The 22,761-nt window shown below is 41.9% G+C and overlaps 1 protein-coding gene across 2 annotated transcripts in view; it reads left to right on the top strand.

The window, feature by feature from the left end:
* The first annotated feature begins 5,795 nt into the window (after nt 1-5,795).
* LOC126356254 (DNA replication licensing factor mcm5) overlaps nt 5,796-22,761 on the top strand; it is a 79,968-nt gene continuing 63,002 nt past the window's right edge. Inside the window, exons 1-3 of one of the 2 annotated variants that reach the window (XM_050007091.1) lie at nt 5,796-6,096; nt 18,140-18,266; nt 18,348-18,476. In XM_050007091.1, coding sequence (XP_049863048.1) covers nt 5,942-6,096; nt 18,140-18,266; nt 18,348-18,476 — 411 coding nt within the window. In that variant the 5' untranslated portion in view covers nt 5,796-5,941. Of the gene's footprint in view, nt 6,097-6,396; nt 6,512-18,139; nt 18,267-18,347; nt 18,477-22,761 lie in introns of those variants that run through there. The other variant, XM_050007101.1, reaches the window with a different exon arrangement.

Below are 22,761 nucleotides of genomic sequence, written 5' to 3'. Positions count from 1 at the left end.
AATCATGGGCCAGAGGAGGTACTTTTTCCCACAAACAAAAAACACATTCACCATAGATTACTGTATATATATTTGACAAAATTGCTAATAACGCTACAGATATTTATATTAATGATTTACAGACCGTAATTATTGCACATTCAAGGGTGCAGAGAGCGCTTCCATTGTAGATGACTATTGATAAATTAATTTACATTACTTTTTTTCCGGAGGCTATGCTATAACTCCACATCTTTTTTACAGGTGGCAGCACTATAACTTTTAAACTAACGCCGATTTTCGTTGTAGACATGGCTTGATGAGATGGAAATTTGATGTAGATGGAAGCAAAACGTTAAACTCCAACCCTCCTTCCTACAGTAAGAATGTGATCTAATGCCCTGACTGGCATTGCATTTTACGTGATTTCTCACAAAAAAATATGAGTGTTTTACATTGTGAATGCCCACCTTGGCACTTAATTTTTAAGTTATTCCTCACATAAAATATGAGTGTTTTGCATGGTACATAGGACATCTAAGATTTCCAGCAGATTTTTTATGCACTACTCATATGTAGTATCCAGGCTTACTATCCATCAAGAATAAAGTCTTGTGTATGAATTTCTAGCATGTTGTGCACATCTGACATTGCAGTGCTGTAAACCGCTGAGCAGGGTAACATTATCTCTGTGACATCACCCTGCATGGTTCTAAGTTTAGAAACCATTATGTCTATGATGATTTCAGTATCCCCAAGATGGCTGACATGGGGTATGAATGCAGTCCCAAATACCAAATAGTTGTTCCAATTCTGGTGGCACTGTTGTTGTCTACCCCCACCACTCATCCTCAGTACAGGGTTACTTGTCATCAAGCGAACCCACCACTTGTGCTATACACCCCACAGTGAAAGGCTAGTCATCATCATGATGAAATGTCATCATAGATCTACCACCTCCAGAGAGTGACACACACACACACACACACACACACACACACACACACACAGAGAGAGAGAGAGAGAGAGAGAGAGAGAGAGAGAGAGAGATAGAGAGAGAGAGAGAGAGAGTAAGAGAGAGGGTGGAGGGAGGGAGGATGCAGTGCCTACTACATGTGAGGAGCAGCAGCAACAGGAGATATCAAGCCAGCTTGCAGCTCCCAACACATTGGGGTGGAAATCAATATGTTTAAGCAGACACAGAAGTAGAAAGAAGTCAGCCTGGACACAAGCTCTCTGATATAGCTCCTGGCATAAAAAGTGTAAGTGTCATGTGACTAGGGCCTCCCGTCAGGTAGACCATTCGCTGGGTGCAAGTCTTTCGATTTGATGCCACTTCAGCAACTTACACGCCGATGGGGATGAAATGATGATGATTAGGGCAACACAACACACAGTCCCTGAGCAGAGAAAATCTCCGACCCAGATTGGAGTCGAACCCGAGCCCTTAGGATTGACATTCTGTCGCACTGACCACTCAGCTACTGGGAACGGACAGCTCCTGTCATGCTGGACTGGAAGTTAAGTCAGCATGAAAAAATAAATAGCTTCCAGACTTCCAGTTTACAGTATCACATGAACCATTTCTCAATCCACTATCACGGTTTAATGCAGCTATGGAAGTGATACTATTAGCTGCAACATACAAGTTGAATGAGAGTGACAATAAACACACACTTGTAGGCACCTTCTCAGATCATTACCATTAAACTTAATGGTAATTTTTGGAAATCCACGGCTTACTGACATGAAAATAGTGCTTTCAGACTATGCAAGGTATGAATTATGTCAGATTTCAAGGCAAATAGCAGCTATGTTCAACGTTCAAAAACTACGGTGTTACTGGTTTGTCATACAATATGTGAGGGGGACTATCCAAGAACACTGAAAATATACAACGAGAATACCACACAATGCATTCACTGCGGGGGTCCAAAATTCAGAAACTTGATGTGCACTAGTTCGGCCATCTAGAGTGCAGTGTATGACCATGGCGAATAGTGCCCATATGTACATGAATTTTTTGAAAATGCCTGGCATGCACTTGAAGAGCTTATACACTTTTGAAAGGAAGCCTATGGTATGAATTTCAGTTCAGACTGTGTTTTTGTATGTGGCATATACAAAGTAACTGCTCTTCATTACCTGACATTGCTGTATAATTATGTGCATATTTATGCTTGTTTCTGTACCATACTATGTTAAACCAGGATATAAAAGTGAAAATAAGTGAGTATTTATTTCTCTAAACTATGTTTCATTTGTAAAAAAAACTAATACATTTTGAAAAGGTTATAAAGTTAATACAATTAAAGTAAAAATGATTTCAAAAATTCTTCTGTGTTCAGAAATATAGATAAACAGACGGTCAGAACATATCTTGCAAGGGGTGGGGAGGGACTGGAAATATTTACCTGTGGGCAGAAACATCCGGAAGAACTTAGCTCAACAAGTGAACATATACAGTGAAGGGCAATACAAATGGTCAAAATGTGGACTTCCTCAAATTGGTCAGGTCTGTTTGTTACCATTACACCTAATTTATTTCTGTTGTGGGTGAGGTTCTAAAATATCTGTTCTAGGTATTTTGCAGAGAAGGCATTTCATAATGTTTTACAAGATGCCTTGTCACACCCACACTAACAAAACTATAATTATTCCACTTGACTGTTGGGTCATTAAAGTCTCCTCCAATGATTACAGTATGATTAGGGAAATTTAAAGTTTTCAGTTACAGCAGAAGGTGCATCTCATGGCTGATAGAAGGATGCTACTATAATTTTACGCTCATCCTTTGTACTTCGTCATGTCCAAACACTCCACCCCCTTGGCTGACTGGGCAGCGCATCTGACTATCATACAACAGGCCCGGCTTTTATTCCCAGAGGAGTTGGAGATTTTCTCCACTCAGGGCCTAGGTGCTTTGTTGTCTTGTCTTCATCATCATCTACATGCAACTCGTCCAGTGTGGCATCACCTAAAGCGACTTGCACTCGGCAACTGAACTACCCCAGGAGAGGACTTACAGCCATCAATGCCATTCAATCATTTCATCTCACATGCAGCTTCAATGTGCATTCTGGTGGACCTAAGTTTCTTGTCTACTATGGCATATACATTTCCCTATTCTGTTGGTGTATGCCTAATCTTGTTCAAAGCTTGCATTTCTGTCAAAATCAGGTCATAGCCAGTGTTCTTAGCCTAATATTATGTCAGCTACAGTGGGCCTTAGGAGTGCTTAAAACTCTGGCATTTTGTTACGAATGCTTCAGCACTCAAACACTTGAGTTGTTATACTCTCATCTCTGGAGGGCATTTCTTTGGGTCTTACACTGATACTTCTGGCTCAAAGTGATGTCATGACGGTACTGTTATGTGAGTGATCGTGCCATGACAGCCAGTGTGAACTGGTATTCAGAAAAGGTAAATGTTATTTTTCCTATTAGGTGCCACAATCACCAAGATAAGCCTAACTCACTCAGTTCATGTAAACAGGGATTTTGACATGATAGCGAGTATTTGTACTCTACTTGCAAAAATTCAGACAAATAATACGGTGGGTAAAATATCAAGTACATTCAATATTAAGTGCAAACAAATGAAAAGTCATTGCAGTGAGTCTTATGAAGAATTGAGATTCTTCTTCATGTGTTTGGTGTTACCTTTGAGCCACAATTAATAAAATTCGAGAACAACAGCAGTACACAACATTAATCTTTGCATACTCCAAAAAGGTGATTTGGTTTACATATTAATAGTTTAATTTAGGTGTTTTTCACATCTGGTAGTTAATATTTTTGGAAATTCGCAATGGTATGGAATGTATATATAAATTTTAAAAAATGGCCTGCTGGTACACGTTTTATCAGTGACAACTTGGTGACACAATGACTTTCATAAAAATTAGTATTTATTCTTAAGACAAAAAAGGTATTTATTCGTCCTTTTTTTATATCCAACAAACACAGAACGAGGATAAAGAGCTAATTGACTGCAACATAGTCATTAGTGAGCTATTCCTGCACAATGATTAATTACAAACTGGATCAATGCCCATTATGATGATTTTTGTCTTATGTTTGTAAATACCCTATGATTCCCACATGATTTCTATTTTCTATGGATTTGTAGTTTTCGTGTTCCCGCTGGAAGTTTGTATGGCATGTCCTCACTCAAAGATCTGTGTGTGCAGATATCTATGCATGCAGATCACTGCAAATGTGGTATGTTCACATGATGCATGTTCGAATCTAGTGCTCGCCCTCCTTCTGTCGGTGTAGAAAAGAAATTTCAATGGCAAGCGACCTCTCCTCACACTGAAACATCAAAGTTTACTTCATTTGTTTAAAAATGGAGAAAATTCTCAACTTGTGTTAAAAAAAGGAAAAAACAAAATTCTAGAAACAGAAAGACAGATCAAAATGATGTACATATTGGTTGATTAAGCAAATGAAGTTTTCGCACATACATTTACTTCGGGAATGGCAGGGTGGATTCGAAGAGTGGCTTAATTATTTGAGGATGGATTTAGAAACACATAATTATCTTTTGGTGCCCATAACTCCTAGTATGATACGACAGGAACCTTGTATGAGGAGAGCAATTTCTTCACATGAATGGTTGAGGTGATGTTAAGATTCCTGGCAACAGGAGCTACAAGGATCTAGAATTAGCTACTGAAAATTCGAAACAAGCATTGACTGAAATCATACCTGACACATATGAGCTATTTATGGTATTCTGAAGGATGATTCGATGAAGACAATTAAAGTACTTTGCTTCAGTTCTGCAAGTTATAGATCATATTTTTACAGTTTTGTATGTGTTTCAGACACAGTATATTCTTAGAAGTTGTATATGTGGACAATGAGGTATAGTTCAGTTTGTTTCTAAGTCGAGATTTTCGATTCCCTGCCTAAAGTCTACCAGGAACTTTTGCACACGAATAGAAAATTCCATTCTTGAACTTTAGTCAGGGATCATTGTACATCTGGAAATTTTTACTTGTGGTAGTGAATCCTACAGTTACTGCTACGTCGCTCTTGTTGTGAACCGAAAATTATATTAGGAAGTAAGCGATGTATAATAATAAGTGGAAGTGTAATAACAAGTATGTACTTGTTCCAAAGTCTTCTATTATTAGCTTACCAGTAACGTAATACTTTGAGTTTGCTGTTGTTTAGAACAAATTAAGCCTACTTTTTGTTGCTATCCTGTCACAACTGATGTTAGATTATGGTATAGGGCAGTACTGAGTGAATCCCCTGGCACCAGATCGAATAGATTTCGCTGCTTTGCTTTTTTCAGTAAACAGTCCATAACGAATATTTTTATTATTATGTACTGTTTCCGTGTTCGCTGTAGGGTCACCCGCTCTTACTTTCTTTGTTAAAGAATTGTAAGCAGGTGCCTTCTTGTCCATATCGCCGTATTCGGTGCTTTTAATTTTCCACAAAAATGTATGACTCTTATAAATTTTGAAAATTCGGGAATGAACTATCTAGAACACTGGCATGTATCTGCCATTTATAAATTCACAGTGCGCACACAGACGAGAGACACCTTATTGAACAAACAGCTGACTAAAACACGTTTTAGTGCCAGATGTGCGGCAGACACCTGTCCATTCGCTCCACCTTGTCTGCCCAATGCTTAGCCAAGGACAATGGTTGATGTGATTTGAAGCCATAGATCTGATAAGTACTCTACGTCAAACTCCAACTTCCAGGTTTACACATATGTAATATCTCAACAAATCTCCTGTAGCACGCAACGGTCTGTCTGCGCAGACGTTTTGTATGCATTCCCGCGCAGACAGATCTTTATTTTTGTACGGGAATAAATGTTGGTTGCCAAAGATATGTACCTTTGAGCGTAGATTGGGCGGGAAAACTTTGCCGCCAAAGCTGCCGTAGTGTGAGAGTCGTAGTCAGAACAGCGTGAGTTGTGTGAAAACTGGAAAATGGAAGGATTTGATGATCCCGGTATATTTTTTTCGGATAATTTTGGCGGTGATGATCAGGCTAGTGAATCGCGTCTCACGCTGCAAAGTACTAAGAAGAAATTTAAACAATTTTTGAAGCAGTTTCATGAAGGAAATTTTAATTATAAATACAGGTATGTTTTCAGTTTCGTGTGCTTTTGTAATTGATGATGAATGTTATAAATACGTGTTGATGAAATAAGATAAATTTTGTGCCGACGTTTTTACTCATATACTGCTATTGGGATTGAAACCAAAGACAGCATGGTATACGTTGTGAACGGAATCATTTTGATAATTTGCGTGCAATAAAAAATATTGTTTGGATCTTAGTTATATATTCGTGTTCGCAGTTTGTTCCTCGAAATTCGCGGTTTTATTATCATTGACGCGAGAGCGATAGTTCTTCGTTGTAGAGTGAATGGCGTAGATGTACAAAGGAAGTTACCATACCTCATAGAAACTATAATATTTTAAGTGTCGAAGGAGAATTTCGTTTATCAAATTATGCTAACAGACGACTGTATAACGAAAACCATTAGACGGCAGGTACTGTGCGGTTTGATCGTAACATATGTATATAAAAATACAAACGTTTCAAAAAGAACTTTGTTGTACTGTAAACTAACAGAAAATGCGTAGGAATTATGAATACCATAAAAAGTTGACTGATTTGTTGTGAATATGGTAAAATTTGAGTACTAGCTAGCTACACTTTTCGTTTTGTTTTCTTCTCCTAAGTGCAACGTGAAGTAGCTTGTGATTGATGTTACCAATTTCTAGGCTGCACTTTATGTGCATGTCTCGTGCACGAGGCGCCATGATTTTTGTGCATATTACGTATTTTTAACGTTTTGCTACTCTGAAAATTAAAGAGGATTAAGGGGAAACCAGTATATAAATTTAACCTTGTGGTAATTGCAAAATCTTTGGTGAGAAATGGAATGTCAGATATGTGAAGCCATTGTTGAAATCCTTATCTTGTCTTTCACACTCTGAATAGTATTTGTTGGGCATATAAGATTTTGCTCCGTTCTTCTGTACGAACACAATTTTTTTTTAAAATATAAGACTTGACTTACTGTACATCTGATACTGTTCTGCTTCATGATTGTATCTATGAAATTAATATTACCAGCTCACCTCTCTCTCATAGTATGCTGATTTAGGTCACTGCCCCCCCCCCCCCCATGTCTAGGACTTGTTAACCTCGTATAGTAGGGAATTGGCCTTTGGTCGCAAATCTGTAGCTTTTTTTTTACTTTAAGCCTCATTAGTAAATTGGAATGAACTACTGTTGCCACAGGAAATTAAAGGAAGAGTATATAGAATGTCAGCAGATGTTTTATTCTTATAGATTGTCAGTGGAAATTTTATGAAATCCATGAGAAATGATTTATCTGTTACATTGCAGGACTCTTGCCCAAAACTGTTTCTTGATTCTTGTGTAAAATGCCCCAATTAATCCATACTAGACACAGCAGGAGAGTAATGGATTAGGCTTCCAATTAATACTGTTAAACCTTGAACACACTATTGAGATAATTTAGGATGTCTTGGACAAATTGGGCTTATTAGCAGCAGATCACTGTCAAGTAATCGTCCAAAGTACTCAGAGGAATTATGGCATATAGAAAGACTGTTAGTGGCAGCAAAGTTAGTGTCCAGTCCCTAGCAAATGAGGCAGGAACTGAAATTTAGGGTAGGAAATCAAAAGCTGAAATGCTTGACTCTGCTTTGAAATGGTCCTTACATTGGAAAACTGAGGAGAATTGCCCAGTTTTAATCCTCGTACCACTGAAAATGTGAAGGAAATAAGTAATAGTGTCAGTGGTGTTGAGAAATAGCTGAAATCGTTAAAACTGAACAAAGCTCCATGCCCCAGTGGAAACCCTGGCAGATTCTATACTGAATTTGTGGCTGACACAGCCCCTCTTCTAACTATAACTTATCATAGATCCCTTGAACAAACAACCATGCACAATTTGTGGATAAAGGCACAGGTTACACCCGTCTACAAGAATAGTAGTAGATGTGATCCAAAAAACTAATGTTAAATATCCTTGATATTGATTTGTTGCAGAATCTTAGAACATATTATGAGATCAAACATAATGTGAAGTATCTTGAACAGAACAACCTCCTCTGTGCCAGCCAGCATTGATTTTGAATACATCAATCATGTGAAACCCAACTTTCACTTTTGTCACATGATATACTGAAACCCTTGGATCAGGTAGATGCTGTATTTCTTGATTTCCGAAAAGCATTTGACTCAATACCAAGCCTACACTTATTGTCAAAAGTATGATTATATGGGGTATCAAGTGAAATTTGTGTCTAGATTGAGGACTTTTTGGTAGGAAGAACACAGAATGTTATCTTGGGTGGAAAGTCATCAGATGTAGCAGTAACTTCAGGTGTGCCCCAGGGAAGTGTGTTGGAACCCTTGCTGCTCATATTTTATATTAATGATCTTGGAGGCAATATTATAAGTAACCTCAGGCTTTTTGCAGATGCTGCAGTTATCTATAACAAAGTACTATGTGAAAGAAGCTGCATAATAATTCAGTCAGGTCTTGATCAGATTTTAATGTGGTGCAGAGATTGGCAGCTTGCTCCAAATGTTCAGAAATGTAAAATTGTACATGTCACAAAATGAAAAAAATGTAGTGTCCTATGACTATAACATCAGTGAGTCACTATTGGAATCACCAACTCGTACAAATACTTTTTATGTAACACTTTAATGAAATGGAATGATAACGTAGGTTCAGTTGTGGGTAAAGCAGGTGGTAGACTTTGGTTTGTTGGTAGAATATTGGGGAAGTGCAATCAGTTAACTAAGGAGATTGCTTACAAATCAGTCGTTCAACCAGTTCTAGAATATTGCTTAATTGGGTGGGACGCGTACCAGATAGGAGTAGCGGGATATTGAACGTTTACAGAGAAGGGCAGCACGAATGGTCACAGATTTATTTAATCCATTGGAGAGTTTCACAGCGATACTGAACGAACTGAACTGGAAGACTTGTGAATATAGATGTAAACTATCCCTTGTTAAGTCTATTGAACAAAGTTTCAAGAATCGGCTTTAAATGATTACTCTAGGCATATGCTACAGCTTCCTATGTATTACTCGCATAGGGATCTTGAGGATAAGTTTAGAATAATTATTGCATGCATAGAGACATTCAATCAGTCGTTCTTCCTGCGCTCCATACATGAATGCAACTGTAAGAAACTGATACAGTGGGACGTACCCCTCTGCTATGCACCTCATGGTGGTTTGCAGAACGTAGGTGTAGATGTTATCTTGTTGAAAGACTTTAAAGATAAAATATGGGTGCCAGCCTTAATATCTCAGAAATGTAATGGGTGCCTGATGGCACATCATGCTGCCACACAAGTTGCTATTCCATATGACAGTGACAAATGCAAACTGGGAATGTTCATTCTCAGATCCTCCTCACACATCTATTGTGACGCTGTACATAGAGCTGGTACATGTTGGAAAAGATGTAACTCCAAGCTTAAGCCCAATGTTATTGTTGGGTGTGGGAGAATTGGCTCTCCTCTTCTAGCCACTACAAAAAAGGGAGTCACAACAATACTTGTACCAAGTATATAGTAATCGAGGCATCATCATGCTGTCTGTGTGGATACTTGAACAGTGTCATTGTTTGACTAAAGATAAATGATGTGGCTGCATGGGAGTGCACAACTGAGGGAACAATATAATTTTTCCTCGGATGATGGTTGCATTGGGTTGTAAAGGTGCTGCACAGCAGTGAATGTGGTCCTCTTTAACTGACACATTTTGTATTCACATGGTGTTCATGGAATCCCATTCAACATGATCAAAATGTTACAGAATGATAAACAGGGTCTTGATAGGCCACAACCCTGCTGCTGTCTAGTACTGTCACTGCTGGTAGGTGTTTCTGCATAATACATGAGATGTAACCGAACCACATTATGAAAAGGAAAGTTGGTTCCTACCATATAGTGGAAATGTTTAGTCGCAGGTAGGCACAACAAAAAGCTTATCACAAATAAAGCTTTCGACCATTAAGGACTTCCATCAACAGAACACACACACACACACACACACACACACACACACACAATGCCCTCTGGTCTTGGCTGAACCCTGTACACCCCTACCCCAACGCCTTGGTCTATTTTCGACCCGTCACTGAACCAAATGATGTCCCCCGTATGGTGTCGAACTGTTTTTCCCATTGCTCCCTGCTTCCAGTTATTATATTGTAAGGCTTGTCAAAGCAGTTGGAAGTTACTATATAGTTAGCAGGCATTTCCCCAGCCATTCCTGTATTTACCTCACTCACTATCTTAGTGAGAGATTCTGGATATCCGAATGAAACCCAGTTTTTGCCTGTTTTAAGTCTGTGTGCCCCAGCTGCTGCCCCCACCTTGACCCAAAGGTGTAGTGGAGGCAAGTTCAGCATGGCTTCCATTCTAGCAGTTGGTGTGCTGCTAATTCTGCTTGTTATGGCTAAGCAGGCCAATCTCTGCACCTTAGCAAGCTCCTTAGCTGCAACTCGCTGTTCTACCTTCTTCCACCACACTACGGCCCAGTAGGAAATCCTAGGTCTGACCACTGTGGAGTACATCCAGTGCATACCCCAGGGGATTAGGCCCTAGTTTTTGCCACAAGCCCTTCTAGTACTCACTAGAGTACTTTTGCCTTGGAGTAGCTACTCTTAATGTGAGGGGTCCACGTTAACTTCTCATTTAAGGTTACCCCTAGATATTTAACTATCCCCTTCACAGGTAGTTTCATCGAAAAGCTTTAGATTCCAACTTGAGTGTTGAATATCTCTCTTCGTAAATAGCACCACAACAGTCTTCTTACCATTAACCCTCAGATCCTGTTTAATGCACCAATTTTGCACATTGTCCAAACCTCTTTGTGCTATATTTCTAACTGTATCAATAAATTTGCCAAGTATAACTATGACAAGGGCATCTGCGTATCCTTGGCAGAAGCATTGTGTGGAATTTAATTTCTCAGTGAGTTCGTTCACCACTGGATTCCACAATACACAATAGAGGGGACAAAACTCCTCCTTGTGGGCAGCCTCTAGTGGTGTTAATTACCGTATTTTCATTCATCATGGTAGCCTCTACCTTCCTTCCACTAAGCATGGCCCTGGTCCACCTGCATATAGTGGTCTCCAGGTCATGCAACTCTGCTGCTCTTACCATGGAATCGAAGGTCGTGTTACTGAAGACTCCCTCGATATCCAGGAAGATGCAGAGGTCTATTTCTTGGAAGTGAATTGCTTTCTCCACCTTCCCGAGTTGGTGGAGAGCTGTCTCACATGATTTACCTGGTTGATATGCTTGTTCGTTTGAATGTAGAGGGGCGCTACTTAGCCTCCTCTCCCCAGCATATACATTAAACAGTTTTTCCAATGTTTTGAGAATGGTTGAGGACAGACTGATTGGTCTCATAGCCTTAGCCTTGGTATGATCATTTCTCCCTGACTTTGCAATGAAAGCAACCTTCACTGCCCTCCAAGCATTGGGAATGATTCCTACTGCTAGGCTAACCCTGAACAGCCTGAATAGGACTCTTATGAGCTTCTCTCCTGCCTGTTGGAGGAGACCTGGAAAAATTCCATTTGAGCCAGGTGACTTGAATGGTTGGAATGTTCCCACCACCCATTGGATTTTATTAAAGTTCACACACTCCTTGGCCGATTCCCAATCCTCTCTTTTAGTGCCTGAGAACCGTTGTCTCTCCGGGATCACATTCTGGTCTGTGTTGCCCGGCAGAGCATATTGAGGAAAGTGAGTCTTGAGGAGCAGTTCCAGTGTTTCATGTGCTGTCTTTGTATATTCAGGGTGTATACGACCCCAGGCAACCGGGAGATCTGGGAAAAACCCGGGAATTTTTCCATCCGGGAAAAACCCGGGAATTGTTAAGAATTCCGGGCATTTTTCATTGTTTTAGTTTTCAGTTATATTTCTAGCATAAAGCAGCTTACCTCCAGTGCCACCGAAGCCTGATACACCCACTTTATGTAAATAAGGTTCTTGTATCAGGGCCACGTCCACTTACTGCCTGCCCAGGCAGTGACTCGGGGCAGCAGAGATCCCTTTACTATGCTGCAGATTAATCTGCAGCATCCCCAGTCTGTGTGGCTGCCGTCTTTGAGGTCTGTAAGAACCGTGATGGTGACCTGCAAGAACCCTAAAAACAATTTCAGATCCTGCTCCCGTATCACCTTCAGGGATTCTCCGACCTCCAGTACCAGGGTTCATCCTCCCGCTGCAACCTTCTGGTTGATCACTCTCCAATCTTCTGTCGAGACTTTTGGGTTCGGGGCCCCTATTTTCCTGAACAGAGTCGTAGGAGAGACTTCTTTAAGGATCTTTGGTACCCATATTGATATCTTTGCTCTCTGAAGAAGCTCTGCTGCCGTCTTAACCAGCAGCTTCACAACTTCCCACGGGGATATTATGGGCACCTTGTCCTTGAACCATTCCCCCATGTGCACCCCCTCACAGACAAAAATGAGGCACCATGATCTAGATAGACCCTCCTGAAGTTGGGTCCTGGGCCAGAACCCCCCCCCCCCCCCCCTCTACCCCTGCCAATTTTTTTCAAAGGGGGCCACATGTTGTTCTTGCTAAGAGTTGATGGTCATCAGTGGACAGCCTTCCTGGATAACTGCCATCCTAAAAATCAAGACTGCAGTATTGTAGGTCTGTTTCCCTATTTCTTGCCTTGGTTTCTTCTGGACTCGCTTATCCAGGGAGGAGGGACTCTTTGATTCCTCCCTTATTCGCTTGCTACCTGTCTTTGAAGTAGAGGGTGTCTGTTAAAAGAAATTAAAGAAGATACTCACCTCTAGTGCTATCCTTGCTGCATATCCCCTTCAACCTGAGACAGTTTCTTCCTCGGGTCTTAAGTTCAAGTCCCTTTAATTCCCTCCACTTGTCTTTAGGAAACCATTCTGTCCCTTCCTCTTTCCCCTGAGTAGTTTCCTCCTCAGGGCCCCAGACAAGCCTTTGATCTTAATCTGGTGTAGCTTTGCAGTTACAGTTCCCACTTCTGGCTCAGGTCTAGACCCTGTTCAGTTGTGGGAATGCCTTCCATCAGTACTGACCCCGTTGTTTGGATATCTGTAGTCTCAATTTGCCCTTGAATATTTGAAGTCTCAATTTGCCCTTCAGTTTGTTTTTCTTATGTCCATATTGGTCCCACATGATTTGGGGAACTGCAAGGTCCACACCACGAATACCCCGCGCGGTGTAAGGCTACTTACTCAAGGAGGTCGCCTGATATCCCTGAGGCTCTGTTTGTGACACATCTTCCCATGTGCCACCCACCCCTTGGCACGGATTGCATCACACCTTGGGTTGGGTCAGGGAGTTGTGTAGGACTAGGAGTGGTTAGTGAAGATGGGACGTTATGGGATACTCTTAGTCTGATCTGCCTTTCTGGCAGCGGGTCCTCCACCTTTGTTGACGTTTGCACAGTAGTTTCGGTCTGCGTGTAAACAGTACTGCTTCGCAATTTTTGACGTTTACTTTAATATGCCGTCATTCCACCCAAGGCTCGGCAGTTCTGAGTGCTGTCTGTATTTGTGAATTAATGTTCGACGGTTTCCAATCTTGCGCAAGGATGGCTGTGTCATCTGCGTAGATGGCTAACGTTGTGGTTTATGTTGTTGGGAATTCGTTAATGTACAGGTTGAACCAGATGGGCCCTAGGCTGCTTCCCTGGGGTACTCCACCTTGGATACCATGTTTGCCCTGCATGTCAGTGTTGAAACATCTGTTCTTGAGATATGAGATGTACGAGTCCGTCCCAGAAACAAGCTATGCTTAGTTTGTGTATAAGGCCGGTGTGCCAAAGACGGGGAAAACTTTTTCAATGTCCAGGAACATAGCCCCTGTGGCTTTGTTCGTGTTGTAGCAGTGTTTAGTGGTGATTCCTAAAGCCAAATTGCTCCAGTCTTAGGGTGTCATTGGCGATGCAGTGCCTAGTGATGCATTTTAATATTACCTACGCAACAAACTTGCTGAATGAGTACAGCAGACTGATTGGTCAGTAATTTTGTGGGAGGTATTTGTCTTTCACTGGCTTTCTGAACATCAGGACCTTGGCCACCTTCCAAAAGTCAGGAAAGTTTTGGTGTTGTAGGATGGCATTCGCTATGTGTGCAAAGGATCATTCCTGTCTCACTGAGTTTTTAGGACCCGCATTGGTGCTTTGCTGTCAGATTGATTTGAACAGGAGAATGGTGTTCCTCAGGGCAGTGTTGTTAAGTGTTACCCTCTTAGTCATAGTCATAAACAGTGTCACATCTACAATAAGGAGTCCTGTTCAGTGATCCTTATTCCGTCAGTTGCAACTAATAGTGCAGTGGTTAGAGTAGTGGGCTGCAGACAGATTTTCAGTTTTCTGTGGATAAGTGAGTGTGCACACGCGCAATGACTGGGGAGGGAGATGTCTTTCTGCTGGGTACCAGGGAATTGTGGGAAATGAAAGGGTGGATCTAGCTGCCAAGGAGGCGTGTCTGGATCCTCAGGTCATTCAGGGTGCCATCCCCCTGTGTGCTATGATGTTGCTGTTGAGCTCCATTGTCTTGCATCAGTGGGAGGATGAATGACTGGAAGTAACTGACAATAAGCTCCATGTCGTAAAGCCCACAACTTGGCCATGGCATACCTCCTTCCAACCACGTTGACGGGATGAGATCCTCCTCACTCGCCTTCACATAGGCCACTGTCGTATGATGCATAGTTTTTTGTTCTGGGAAGAGGACCCTCTGATAACCTCACTGTTGAGAGCCTGTAAGCACTAAAACATACTCATTAGAAAATACCCAGGTTCAACCAAACTGCCCTTGTCAAAGATTTACTGTCCTACACTCGTAGTCTCTGCTGTAAATATCACTTTGCCACGAAGAAAAATAATCCTGATCCCACTCCTAATGATCCAACTCCCCAAGACACTATCCAAATTGAACCCTGCCTGCAACAGTTCCGTCCTCCATCACAGCGGGACCCACCTCCTCTTCCTCAAAATCACCCTCTCCAAACCTTCCAGGAATTTCTCACTTCCAGCCTTGCCTCTCAATCTTTCTGATATGAAAGCTGACCGATCCATCATCATTCTTCCGGCTGACAAGGGTTCCGCGACCGTGGTACTTGATCGTCGGGAGTATGTGGCTGAGGGACTGCGTCAGCTTTCAAACAACTCTACATACAAAGTTTGCCAAGGTAATCCCATTCCTGATGTCCAGGCGGAGCTTCAAGGAATCCTCAGAATCTTAGGCCCCCTACAAAACCTTTCACCTGACTCCATCAAACTCCTGACCCCACCGACACCTCGCACTCCTACCTTCTACCTACTTCCTAAAATTCACAAACCCAAACATCCTGGCCGCCCCATTGTAGCTGGTTACCAAGCCCCCACAGAACGTATCTCTGCCTACGTAGATCAACACCTTCAACCCATTACATGCAGTCTCCCATCCTTCATCAAAGACACCAACCACTTTCTCGAACGCTTGGAATCCGTACCCAGTCTGTTACCCCCGGAAATCATCCTTGTAACCATTGATGCCACTTCCCTGTACACGAATATCCCGCACGTCCAGGGCCTTGCTGCAATGGAGCACTTCCTTTCACGCCGATCACCTGCCACCCTACTTAAAACCTCTTTCCTAGTCACCTTAGCCAGCTTCATCCTGACCCACAACTTCTTCACTTTTGAAGGCCAGACATACCAACAATTAAAGGGAACAGCCATGGGTACCAGGATGGCCCCTCGTATGCCAACCTATTTATGGGTCGCTTCTTGGTTACCCAAGCCTGCCAACCCAAAGTTTGGTACAGACTTATTGATGACATCTTCATGATCTGGACTCACAGTGAAGAACAACTCCAGAATTTCCTCTCCAACCTCAACTCCTTTGGTTCCATCAGATTCACCTGGTCCTACTCCAAATCCCATGCCACTTTCCTAGACGTTGACCTCCATCTGTCCAATGGCCAGCTTCACACATCCGTCCACATCAAACCCACCAACAAGCAACAATACCTCCATTATGACAGCTGCCACCCATTCCATATCAAACGGTCCCTTCCCTACAGCCTAGGCCTTCGTGGCAAATGAATCTGCTCCAGTCCTGAATCCCTCGACCATTACACCTACAACCTGAAAACAGCTTTCGCATCCCGCAACTACCCTCCCAACCTGGTACAAAAGCAGATAACCAGAGCCACTTCCTCATCCCCTCAAACCCAGAACCTCTCACAGAAGAACCCCAAAAGTGCCCCATTTGTGACAGAATTCTTCCCGGGACTGGATCAGACCTTGAATGTGGCTCTCCAGCAGGGATACGACTTCCTAAAATCCTGCCCCGAAATGAGATCCATCCTTCATGAAATCCTCCCCACTCCACCAAGAGTGTCTTTCCGCCGTCCATCTAACCTTCGTAACCTTTTGGTTCATCCCTATGAAATCCCCAAACCACCTTCCCTACCCTCTGGCTCGTACCCTTGTAACCGCCCCCGGTGTAAAACCTGTCCTATGCACCACCTACTCCACTCCTGTAACCCGGAAGGTGTACACAATCAAAGGGAGAGCCACATGTGAAAGCATCCACGTGATTTACCAACTGACCTGCCTGCACTGTGACGCTTTCTATGTGGGAATGACCAGCAACAAACTGTCCATTCGCATGAATGGACACAGGCAGACAGTGTTTGTTGGTAATGAGGATCACCCTGTGGCTAAACATGCCTTGATGCACGGCCAGCACATCTTGGCACAGTGTTACACCGTCCGAGTTATCTGGGTACTTCCCACCAACACCAACCTATCCGAACTCCGGAGATGGGAACTCGCCCTTCAGTATATCCTTTATTCTCGATATCCGCCAGGCCTCAACCTCCGCTAATTGCAAGTTGCCGCCGCTCATACCTCACCTGTCTTCAACAACTTCTTTGCCTCTGTACTTCCGCCTCGACTGACATCTCTGCCCTTACTCTTTGCCTTTAAATATGTCTGCTTGTGTCTGTGTGTGTGTGTGTGTGTGTGTGTGTGTGTGTGTGTGTGTGTGTGTGTGTGTGGGCGCGCGCGCGCGAATTGGAATGACTCCTTACCCTCTCCCTTAAAACCCACATCCTTTAGTCTTTCCCTCTCCTTCCTGAAGAAGCAACCATCGGTTGCGAAAGCTAGTAATTCTGTGTGTGTGTTTTGTTCATGTGCCTGTCTGCCGGCACTTTCCCGCTTGGTAAGTCTTGGAATCTTTGTTTTTAATTCATTAGAAAATAATGTAGACATAATGCTTATAATTTATCTTCAGTGTGAGTAGATTAACATTGGTCATAATTTGTTGTAAGGACACTTTGCAGAAGTAGCCTGCAGTGGCCTTAATGAACATCGCCTAATATGAGTCTAATGCAAAACCAGTTAGAGGAAAGACAGGCTTGCTGTTTACACAAATAATAAAGTTTTGGCCTTTTCATGTAGTTAATATTATATTGAATAGCTGTTTTACTCATTCACAATAATAGTGTTCCAGAGGAAACACAGAAGATAACAGTTAACCCCACTGACTTGCCACTGGCAGTAAATATCCTAAGTTTCATAAAGCGGTTTGAAATAGTTTGAATACATTCATGCAGGCTCGACTGAGAATCATTGTTGATACTTCTGTCTCAGATAGTTGTGACCAGGGACAACCATAATTGCAGAATTGTTCGAGTTTGGTTTATTAGGTACAGTAAAATTTCCAACAAGGATTGAAGGCTGTTGTGCAACAGCTATGGACAACTTGTTTTTGAGCAACTACTGTCGGTGATGTCAGTTTATGTTAGAGACCCCTTGTGAGACTATCAGTATGTAGAAGAATAACTTAAGTTTGCTAAATATGGCACACCTTCTCTCTCTCTCTCTCTCTCTCTCTCTCTCTCTCTCTCTCTCTCTCTCTCTCTCTCTCTCTCACACACACACACACACACACACACACACACACACACACTCTTCCTTCACTCCCTCCCATAAAACCAGTTGGGTTCATTCGGATCAAAGAGAAGAAACCAAATATTAATTTAAAAGTTGTTTTTACTCAAATAAAAATAATTGTTTGTATCCTGCTGTACAGTAAAATTTGTTTCCTACAGAGACACCTTGAAAAGACAATACAACTTGGGGCAGTACTGGCTCCAGGTTAATTTGGAAGATCTAGCAAGTTTCGATGAAACCCTGGCGGAGAAAATGTACAAGCAGCCAACAGAACATCTTCCCATTGTATGTACACTGTTGATTACCTTTCATTTATGTGATTCTTTTCTTCATAAAACTGTGTATTAGATGTATTTTGATTTTTAGTTCGAGGAAGCGGCGAAAGAAATTGCAGATGAAGTAACGGCTCCAAGACCCCTTGGAGAAGAAGCAGTGCAAGATATTCAGATACTACTGTCCTCTGATGCAAATCCTGCTAGCATGCGTGACATGAAGGTACTAGGAAATAAATGTTCTGATCTTAGTAGACTGTTGGTTATTGAATATGAATTTTTTGTTCCATAGATTACTTAGACATATTGGTGGCTGCTGCTGCTACTACTACTACTACTACTACTACTACTACTACTGCTGCTGCTACTGCTAAAAAAAAAAAAATGATAGTAATAATTATCATAGCTCCGGATTGCTGTAGCCTTGTTACAGTATATTAAGCAAGATTTGAGCAGTGGACCAGAACTGGTGCCCAGGCAAATTGTGCAAATTCCTCTGCAAAATATGTTAATTAGTCTGAAATTAATGCTCCTCTAATGGCAAAGTCTGATGTGCACTGTTTGGTTTTTATGTGAAAAACCTTTTTTCTGGAAGGTTTCTGAAGTTTGCCACTTCTATAATTAAAACATGTATGAATCGGTGTAAACTTTGCAGTGAGGTAGGATTATCAGAAATGTTTTTATTTTTTTATCTAAGAATCTCTATCTATTGTTCAGATGTGATAGCTGAAATTCTAGGTAAATGTAACACGTAAAATTCATTCTTACGTGAACTGAATATGCAGAAACAGTTAAGTGATTGAAATAAATAAAAATTGCATACTTATGATAAAATAAAAAACTTGCTTTAAAAAATCTAGTATTATTTGCATTTTAAAACTGAAAACTTTTTCAAAAATCTACCATCTTTTACATTTTAAATACTAAAAAACACTTTTTATGTGCACCACTATATGTTTCGAAATTGGGTGATTCAAATTTTGTAAGAAGGCAGACAAATACGTATAATTAAAGCTCATCGTGTAGTTTTGTGAAAGCTTTATCCATTGCCACGGTGTAAGTAACATGGTTCGAAAGACAATATAAAACCTACACTGGACCAGTCATGCCCAAGTCAACAAAAATCTACGTTGGCTGCCAAGCTATGGCAATCTTGTCAGAATTATGGTAGAGTGACAGTTGGTAACCAGAATGAAAGATGCTCCTGTCACAGCACAAAAAGGTGAGTATGTCCTGGGCAGAGTTAGGACTGTAAAAGAAGGGAACTACCTTTATGAATTATCTGGCAGCTTCAAAGACATTTCCTCCTGCAGTGTCTGGGGCTGGAATACACCAGTGGTCCTTCCTTGCCTGTCTTAAGAGGAGACCAATAGGAGTCTCTTTAATTGGTCACATTTTTACCTGGTATTTTGACCATACCAATGGAGTAGATCTATTTTTGCACCTGAAATCCAGCACAGTGGGGTTATTGTGTACCCTCTTGTTGGCAGCCTCCTGACAGTGCAGGGATCACTATAGTGCCAGTGCCTGGGTTGTAAACTCCCCATGTCAATTGAGGAGTAGGCGTCTATCAACTTCAGTGTATGTGAGACTGGGCATTGGGTAGTGTGTGAGGTAGTCTTTGCCTTGGCGAGGTGGCACCCACAGGGAGAGATTCCAGTTGGAGTGAGTGATATCAGGGTGGTTGATCCACAATTATATGGATCAGACGTGACGGTAGCCAACAAACATGTCTCTCTCAGCAATCAGGAATGGTGCTTTTAATGCAGGGATCTACAATCCTATATAATTTCAATCTTTGACCATGCTTTTAGACAAGTGCCTGGTAAGGAGAAATGGAAGTGGACAGTTTGTCGAGTTTTTGGTTTGTACTCAAACTGACAGTGGATCTTTCACTACAAGGAAGCCACTGTTTTTTTTTTTACATATTGAAGATCAGTTTGGGGAGCAATAGAAAAGATGAGAAATAGATGTTTGTTGATCTACATGTTGCATGTCTACCAATCTTGGGCACTTTAGACCTTTGTAAAGAAAGGAGATAGACCTGTCGCCATTTCTTTTCTTAACAAGCTCAGTAGAATTCAAGATTTTTGTCTTCCATCAGGATCTACACTACAAACTGATGAAGAGCTTCATATTAATTTGGTGCAGAGTCGGGTACATTTTTTTCGCCTCATCCAGAAGGGACCAAAAGATAATGGCTTGGACATTGGAGCTTTTATCTTGGCCTTTGATGGCAACATTTTGGCTGAGAAGGTTGAGGTATGGTTTATAGGTATAATGTCAGCCCTTATTTTCTTTCTCCGATGATATGTTTTAGGTGCCAGAGGTACAGACATATGTCCTCGTGCTGTCTAGATAGCTGTTCGGCATGGGGACAGGCATTCTGCGAACGTAGCCCTTGTGACCAGCCCTTCATTGTGTCAACTGTCCAGAACTGCCCACTCATTATTAACTGTAATACTCATTGTTTAAGAGGGAGAAGAAAATTCAAGAGTATCAAACACTTGACCACCTGTCTTATCGAGATGCAAAGAAAAAGTTTGAAAGACTTCATCCAAATAATACAGTCTCAAATCATGAGACTGTTGTGTCACAGTCCATACCTCATGCAGTAACAAGGTACCACACGACACCTCCTGGCCCTTGTTGTGTTCCAGGGCACCACAGTTGGGGGAGGGAATGTCAGCTCTCACACCCCCTGCTCCTGTAGCACCTGTGGTTCTCACACCATCGGTGTAGCCAGAGGTCCTAGTCATCATCTAGCATTGTCAGGGCCTGTCAAGATGACCCCCTCTAAAGAGAAGGACCAGCAGCCACAGGCCATGGGCCCAAGAAAGACAGTCCTCTTCACTCCCGGAATATAAAATGGGGAAATCTTCACAGAAATCAAAGTCTTACAAGGCTAAGAAGGGTGAACAGAAAGATAAACTATATCTTGAGGCTTCAGATCTTCCGCTTCATTGCTGAAGAGGTTGAACCTGTGCACCTTGACAATGTGTTACACAATCAGGCGCACTGCAACCTGGTAACAAAGCAGTCACATCTAGCTTTTTTATTCACCACTTTATTCTCAGACTTTAATCCAGTGCTCCTTCAGTGGAATTGTAATGGCTACTATTGCCATCTGCCCGAACTCATTCATTTACGGGCTGTAATTGGCATAGCACTTCAGGAAACTGTTGACCGCAACACATCTCCCTGCTCATAAAAACTACAAACTGTACTGTATCAGTTGTGTTAATGTTGAGAGAGTATCCGATGGTGTTTGTACCCTTGTATGCTCTGATATTTTCACTGAACAGGTATCTCTTACCACTGAACTAGGGACCATGGCCGTTGGTGTCTACCTCTCAGTTCAGATGATGATCTGTAATGTTTATCTACCCCAGATGGATCCTTCCATTATCATGAGCTGCTAGTGGTACAGCTACCTCCCCCCAGGCTGGGTGCTAGAACATCTCCGTTAGGAGTATTGGACATCTGCCTGCTCAACACTGGTGCTGCAGCACATTTCGGAGTGTCCCATGGAACATACTGAACTATTGATCTCACAGTTTGCAGCCCAAGTATCTTACCTTGATTTAGTGGCACGTTCAAGGTAATCTGTATGACAGTGACCATTTTCCTGTTATTCTCTCACTCTCCACTTGGACATTTGGAATGTGGTCCACATTGGTCGCTTCGGAAAGCTTCAGTGCTTGGGCACTTCAGTGGAACATATAATTGTAATGGCATTCAAGAGACTTTGGACGAAAGTGCCTTTTTTTAATGAAGAAAAGGAAGCAGGAGTTTTGGAAGCAATATGTATTATCTTTGTGACCCTACTCCCCATCATCGCAAGTATGGACTGAACTTCGTCGTATTTGTGGCTATCCTCCACCCATGGTGGTTCCTGGCATCATTGTCAGTGATCCAATGACACTTGCCGAATGTTTTACAGCACACTTCACCGAAATGTCCATTTGCAGTAATTACCATCCTCAATGCCGGATCCAGAAACATCTCACATCACTCCATCCATGGACACGATTCTGTCGTACAACATCCATTCTAGTGAACGGAAATTTCCAAGCACTTTGGCAGAGTATCGACATATGCCCCCTGGATCCAACAAAATTCACAACCAAATGCTGAAACATCTTCATACTGACAGCATGAAATTTATCCTCAGGCTTTCTAATGATATTTCGTGGGAAGGAGAATTTCCCTCTCAATGGTGGGATGGTATTATTTGTGCCCTGAAACTGGGAAAAGGATCCACATACGTTAATTATCTACTGGCCAATCTCCCTGACATATGGGCTGTGTAAGCTGTTCGACCGTATGGTCAGCCACCATATTTGCTGGTGCCTTGAAGACAGAGGGCATACATATATCATGACTCCAAAGTGGTTTCGGGTTTTCTGGTTCACCACATATCATTTGGTTTGTCTGGTATCCAGTGTGCAATACTTTTATGCATTGCTAACATCTGATTGCTGTGTTCTTTGGCATACAGAAGTCAT

The sequence above is a fragment of the Schistocerca gregaria genome, chromosome 1 (assembly GCF_023897955.1).
Source record: "Schistocerca gregaria isolate iqSchGreg1 chromosome 1, iqSchGreg1.2, whole genome shotgun sequence".
In the NCBI taxonomy this organism is placed as follows: Eukaryota; Metazoa; Arthropoda; class Insecta; order Orthoptera; family Acrididae; genus Schistocerca; species Schistocerca gregaria.
Note: the sequence above shows the minus strand (reverse complement) of the source record. Positions and strands in the feature narration are given on the sequence as shown.